At 45.4% G+C, this 7,397-nt stretch overlaps 1 protein-coding gene across 1 annotated transcript; it reads left to right on the forward strand.

Moving 5' to 3' along the window:
* The first annotated feature begins 3,173 nt into the window (after window positions 1-3,173).
* On the forward strand, window positions 3,174-6,948 carry LOC121846235 (basic salivary proline-rich protein 1-like). The gene is made up of 2 exons (XM_042320098.1): window positions 3,174-3,207; window positions 5,735-6,948. Exons 1-2 carry the CDS (start codon window positions 3,174-3,176, stop codon window positions 6,946-6,948), a joined length of 1,248 nt encoding a protein of 415 aa, XP_042176032.1.
* Window positions 6,949-7,397: the final 449 nt, after the last annotated feature.

Genomic DNA, 7,397 nt, shown 5'->3' on the forward strand with positions numbered 1-7,397 from the left:
TAGACCAGCAGAAATCCGTCCTTTTGTCTGATGAGTCCAAATTTAAGATTTTTGGTTCCAACTGCCGTGTCTTTGTGAGACGCAGAGTAGGTGAACGGATGATCTTCGCATGTGTGGTTCCCATTGTGAAGTATGGAGGAGGAGGTGTGATGGTGTGGGGGTGCTTTGCTGGTGACACTGTCAGTGATTTATTTCGAATTCAAGGCACAGTTAACCAGCATGACTACCAAAGCATTCTGCAGCGATACACCATCCCATCTGGTTTGCGACTATCATTTGTTTTTCAACATGACAATGACCCTAAACACACCTCCAGGTTGTGTAAGGCCAAGAAGAAGGGTGATGGAGTGCTGCATCAGATGACCTGGCCTCCACAATCACTTTAGATGGTTTGGGATGAGTTGGACCGCAGTGAAGATAAAGCAGCCAACAGGTGCTCAGCATATGTGGGAAATCCTTCAAGACTGTTGGAAAAGCATTCCTCATGAACTTGGGTGAGAGAATGCCAAGAGTGTGCAAAGCTGTCATCAATGCGAAGGGTGGCTACTTTGAAGAATTATTTTTTGGTTACTACATGATTCCATATGTGTTATTTCATAGTTTTGATGTTTTCACTACTTTTCAATAATTTACGAAATAGTAAAAAATAAAGAAAAACCCTTGAATGAATTCACACCCCTGTGTCAGTACATTGTAGAAGCCCCTTTGGCAGCGATTCTAGCTGTGAGTCTTTCTGGGTAAGCCTCTAAGAGCTTTCCACACCTGGAGTATGCAACATTTGCCCATTATTCTTTAAAAAATAATTCAAGTTCTGTCAAAATGGTTGTTGATCATTCATAGACAAACGTTTTTAGAACTTGCCATAGATTTTCAAGTAGATTTAAGTCAAAACTGAAACTCAGCCACTTAGGAACCTGTAAAGTTTCTTGGTAAGCAACTCCAGTGTAGATTTGGCACTATGTTCTTTGTTATTGTCCTGTAGAAAGGTGAATTCGTCTCCTAGTGTCTGGTGGAAGCAGACTGAACCAGGTTTTCCTCAAGGATTTCGCCTGTGCTTAACTCCATTACGTTTTTTTCAATCTTGAAACTCCCCAGTCCTTAACTGAACTTAAAATGCATTCAGACAGTATTCAGACCCCCTGACTTTTTACACATTTTGTTACATTACAGCCTTATTCTAAAATCAATTAAATCATTTTGTTCCCTCATAAATCTACACACAATACCCCATAATGACAAAGTTAAAACAGGTTTTTAGAAATGGTTGCTTTATTTATTTAAATTGTTGCTTTATTATTTATAATATAAAAAAATTAATTACAATCAGAAATACCTTGTTTATGTTACTATTCATGGTTGGCTGTGTTATGACTGTGTCATAACGTGGGTGTCAGGTAAAGTGTTACCCAAATGGTCGACATGTTAGAGTGTTTCGTTTGTAGATGATAATGCTAGCTAGCTATTCGACAGCATTTTCGGCCCAGGACCACCCCAAAAAATGCATCTGGCTATAATATTTTGTACAGTAACATCACACAAACATGTATTTCTCAGAGAGATAGTGGTGGAGCGCTGTCTGCCTAGAAGGCCAGTATCCCGGAGTCGCCTCTTCACTGTTGACGTTGAGACTGGTGTTTTGTGGGTACTATTTAATGAAGCTGCCAGTTGAGGACTTGTGAAGCGTCTGTTTCTCAAATTAGACACACTAATGCACATGTCCTCTTGCTCAGTTGTGCACAGGAGCCTCCCACTCCTCTTTCTATTCTGGGTATAGCCAGTTTGTGCTGTTCTGTGAAGGGAGTACACAGTGTTGTAGGAGAGGGGTTTTCTAATGATCAATTAGCCTTTCAAAACGATAAACTTGGATTAGCTAACACAACGTGCCATTGGAATACAGGGGATGGTTGCTGATAATAGGCCTCTGTACGCCTATGTACTGTAGATATTCCATTAAACATCAGCCTGTTCTAGCTTCAATAGTCATTTACAACATTAACAATGTCTACACTTGTATTTCTGATCAATTTGATGTTATTTTAATGGGCAAAAAAATTAGATTTTCTTTTTTTTTAAAGGACATTGCTAAGTGACCCCAAACTTTTGAACGGTAGTGCACATTTGCACATAAATCATCCATCTAACCCATGACACGTTAGTCATTACTGCTAGTCCACTTATATAGCTATAAACATACTAAAACATGCTCAAGTAAATTATACTGTATCATCCAGAAAGCCATTTGTATTGATGCGCTTTAACATTACAATTCTGATAACATGGTAAAACAAAACCCCTACTATGAATGTCCCAATCATGGTTGTCATGGTTATCACTCAATTTCAAGATCCTCAATTTAGCACACACCGACACGGTTAGATTCTACATTTACCAACAGGGGACCATATATATTTGTCATTACGGCCATCGTTTATCCCTGTCTTACACTGTCGAGAGTGGCATGTTAAATCTACTGCAGAGATAGCCTGCAGAGTTCTGTCATACCATCCAGGTCTATGCCCAAATAGTTTGAGCTTCTACTTTTAAAAATCCACCTTTCCAGAAATAAGTCTCTCACTGTTGCCGCTTGTTATAGACCTTCTCTGCCGTCACCTGTGCCCTGGACACCATATGTGAATTGATTGCCCCCCATCTATCTTCAGAATTCGTACTGTTAGGTGACCTAAACTGGGATATGTTTAGCACCCGGTCGTCCAACAATCTAAACTAGATGCCCTCAATCTCACGCAAATTATCAAGGAACCTACCAGGTACAACCACAAATCAGTAAACATGGGCACAATCATAATATCATCCTGACCAACTTTGCCTCTAAATGCACCTCTTCTGTCTTCAACCAGGATCTCAGCGATCACTGCCTCACTGCCTGTAATGTGCCCAGAGTCAAACGACCACCCCTCATCACTGTCAAACGCTCCCTAAAACACTTCAATGAGCAGGCCTTTCTAATCAACCTGGCCCAGGTATCCTGGAAGGATATTGACCTCATCCCATCAGTAGAGCATGCCTGGTCTTTAAACTTGCTTTCCTCACCATCTTAAATAAGCATGCCCCATTCAAAAAATGTAGAACAAAGAACAGATATAGCCTTGGTTCACTCCAGACATGACTGCCCTTGATCAGCACAAAAACACCCTGTTGTGTAACCCCGCAATATGCTTTCAGGGAAGTCGGGAACCAATATACACAGTCAGTTAGGAAAGCAAAGGCTAGCTTTTTCAAACAGACATTTGCATCCTGTAGAACTAATTCCAAAAAGTTCTGGGACACCGTAAGGTCCATGGAAAATAAGAGCACCTCCTGCCAGCTGCTCACTGCACTGAGGCTAGGAAACAATATCACCACCGATAAATCTACGATTATCGAGAATTTCAATAAACATTTTTTCCACCTGGCTGCCCCTACCCCGACCAAAGCTCTGCACCCCCCGCAGCAACTTGCCCAAGCCCCTCCCCCCCTCTCTCATTCACCCAAATCCAGATAGCTGATGTTCTGAAAGAGCTGCAAAATCTGTATCCCTACAACTCAGCTAGGCTAGACAATCTGTACCCTCTCTTGCTCACCTGTTCATCCTCTCTTTCGTAATGTTTGAGATCCCTAAAGATTGGAAAGCTGCAGCGGTCATCCCCCTCTTCAAAGGGGGAGACACTATAGACCCAAACTGTTACAGACCTAAATCCATCCTGCCCGGCCTTTCAAAAGTGTTCGAAAGCCAAGTTAACAAACAGATCATTGACCATTTTGAATCCCACCGTACCGTCTCCCCTTTGCAATCTGGTTTCCAGGCTGGTCATGGATGCACCTCAGCCACGCTCAAGGTCCTAAACGATATCATAACTGCCATAGATAAATATCAGTACTGTGCAGCCGTTTTCATCGACCTGGCCAAGGCGTTCGACTCTGTCAGTCACCGCATTCTTATCGGCAGACTCAATAGCCTTGGTTTCTCAAATGACTGCCTCGCCCGGTTAGCCAACTACCTCTCAGATAGAGTTCAATGTGTCAAATCAGAGGACCTGTTGTCCGGACCCCTGGCAGTCTCTACGGGGGTGCCACGGGGTTCAATTCTTGGGCTGACACTTTTCTCTGTATATATCAATGATGTCGCTCTTGCTGCTGGTGATTCTCTGATCCACCTCTACTCAGACGACACCATTCTGTATACATCTGGCCCTTCCTTGGACACTGTGTTAACAAACCTCCAAACAAGCTTCAATGCCATACAACACACCTTCCGTGGCCTCCAAATGCTCTTAAAGGCTCATAAAACTAAATGCATGCTCTTCAACCGATTGCTACCCGCACCTACCCGCCCGCCTAGCATCATTACTCTGGGCGGTTCTGACTTAGAATATGTGGACAACTACAAATACCTAGGTGTCTGGTTAGACTGTAAACTCTCCTTCCAGACTCACATTAAGCATCCAATCCAAAATTAAATCTAGAATTGGCTTCCTATTTTGCAACAAAGCCTCCTTCACTCATGCTGCCAAACATACCCTCCTAAAACTGACTATCCTACCGATCCTTGACTTCGGCGATGTCATTTACAAAATAGTCTCCAACACTCTACTCAGCAAATTGGATGTAGTCTATCACAGTGCCATCCATTTTGTCACCAAAGCCCCATATGCTACTGACCACTGCGACCTGTATGCTCTCGTTGGCTGGCCCTCGCTACATATTCGTCGCCAAACCCACCGGCTCCAGGTATTCTATTCTTTGCTAGGTAAATCCCGCCTTATCTCAGCTCACTGGTCACCATAACAACACGCGCTCCACCAGGTATGTTTCACTGGTCATCCCCAAAGCCAACACCTCCTTTGGCCGCCTTTCCTTCCAATTCTCTGCTGCCAATGACCGGAACGAATTGCAAAAATCACTGAAGCTGGAGACTTATATCTCCCTCACTAACTTTAAGCATCAGCTGTCAGAGCAGCTTAGCGATCAATGTACCTGTACATAGCCCATCTGTAAATAGCACACCCTGCTATTTGGGAGCTCCCTCTACGGCCGCATCCGGATACCTTTATATTTTATTAAACTTCAGAACTTCCCTAACTGTTCTCCTAAGACAACAGCCTCTGGAAACATTTCAAAGAGAGAGATAGAGACACCACACCCTCTTCTGGAGGAGAAAGTGTAAGTTTTGTTAGTATTCACCTATGCTAAATTTTAATCAGCAACACAAAAGTTTTAATAACAGACTAAACAAAACATAATATCTTCTGTTCACCGGGAGTCCACTGTCCTCCCTCCACTCATTAATCGCTTGTGTTTTAATCCATCCCAACATTTATGTATCCTTTATGTAGCCTGTACTACACTGTACTACACTTTATCTCGCCACCAATTCTAACAATTTACTCCAGTATATGACTGGTCTCTCTTTTCCCCAATGATTTTACGTAACCACCGCACTACAAAGCCCTTCATGTTTATGAACAAATATTTTAAATGGTCATTTTAGGTTTGTCAACTCCAATGCTGGCACCTGACGCAATTCCTTTTCAGAACTCTACAAACAATTACTCACAATATTAACTCCACTCTACTTTCTCGTGACCCTTCCTCCCTTTCGTCAATTCTATATAGCTATTTAAGAATAAGACAGAATAAAGTGTCTCACAGGTGACTTTAACTTTATCTCCAGCACCGGGGCAGCAGGGTCATTGTGGTAGACAGGATTAGCGCAAAGACATACCTGGCCCAGAAGGCCATCCCAAGGTGGCTCAGGGCTCAACCAAAGACATACCTGGCCCAGAAGGCCATCCCAAGGTGGCTCAGGGCTCAACCAAAGACATACCTGGCCCAGAAGGCCATCCCAAGGCGGCTCAGGGCTCAACCAAAGACACACCTAGCCCAGAAGGCCATCCCAAGGCGGCTCAGGGCTCAACCAAAGACACACCTAGCCCAGAAGGCAAGCCCAAGGCGGCTCAGGGCTCAACCAAAGACACACCTAGCCCAGAAGGCCATCCCAAGGTGGCTCAGGGCTCAACCAAAGACACACCTGGCCCAGAAGGCCATCCCAAGGTGGCTCAGGGCTCAACCAAAGACACACCTAGCCCAGAAGGCCATCCCAAGGCGGCTCAGGGCTCAACCAAAGACACACCTAGCCCAGAAGGCCATCCCAAGGTGGCTCAGGGCTCAACCAAAGACACACCTAGCCCAGAAGGCCAGCCCAAGGCGGCTCAGGGCTCAACCAAAGACATACCTGGCCCAGAAGGCCATCCCAAGGTGGCTCAGGGCTCAACCAAAGACATACCTGGCCCAGAAGGCCATCCCAAGGCGGCTCAGGGCTCAACCAAAGACATACCTGGCCCAGAAGGCCATCCCAAGGTGGCTCAGGGCTCAACCAAAGACATACCTGGCCCAGAAGGCCATCCTAAGGCGGCTCAGGGCTCAACCAAAGACACACCTAGCCCAGAAGGCAAGCCCAAGGCGGCTCAGGGCTCAACCAAAGACACACCTAGCCCAGAAGGCCATCCAAAGGCGGCTCAGGGCTCAACCAAAGACACACCTAGCCCAGAAGGCCATCCCAAGGTGGCTCAGGGCTCAACCAAAGACACACCTAGCCCAGAAGGCAAGCCCAAGGCGGCTCAGGGCTCAACCAAAGACACACCTAGCCCAGAAGGCCATCCCAAGGTGGCTCAGGGCTCAACCAAAGACACACCTAGCCCAGAAGGCCAGCCCAAGGCGGCTCAGGGCTCAACCAAAGACACACCTAGCCCAGAAGGCCATCCCAAGGCGGCTCAGGGCTCAACCAAAGACACACCTAGCCCAGAAGGCCAGCCCAAGGCGGCTCAGGGCTCAACCAAAGACACACCTAGCCCAGAAGGCCAGCCCAAGGCGGCTCAGGGCTCAACCAAAGACATACCTAGCCCAGAAGGCCAGCCCAAGGTGGCTCAGGGCTCAACTGCCTTATTTTAGTTCAAAGTGGAAACACTACACAAGTGTGATTTCAGCTTTAATGGAAATCATCATTAGACTTTACCACCACAAAGTGGACAAATATGTGAAATTTGGGCTCTGGCCCTTGGACTACATGAGTGTATCTGTATGTCAATAGTTAAAAGTGGCTTCCTCTATGTGCTATAGGTAATGGCAGCATCCCCAATTGGTAAAACTATATAGGAGAAGCCTTTTGCCACCTTACCTCTTTGCTGAACTTTGAGTCAGATGGAATGGGTACATCTCAGTTGTCTGAAGTGACTTCTGAACTTTGAGTCAGATGGAATGGGCACATCTCAGTTGTCTGAAGTGACTTCTGAACTTTGAGTCAGATGGAATGGGTACATCTCAGTTGTCTGAAGTGACTTCTGAACTTTGAGTCAGATGGAATGGGTACATCTCAGTTGTCTGAAGTGACTTCTGAACTT

Source organism: Oncorhynchus tshawytscha, linkage group LG03, assembly GCF_018296145.1.
Source record: "Oncorhynchus tshawytscha isolate Ot180627B linkage group LG03, Otsh_v2.0, whole genome shotgun sequence".
Classification (NCBI taxonomy): domain Eukaryota; kingdom Metazoa; phylum Chordata; class Actinopteri; order Salmoniformes; family Salmonidae; genus Oncorhynchus; species Oncorhynchus tshawytscha.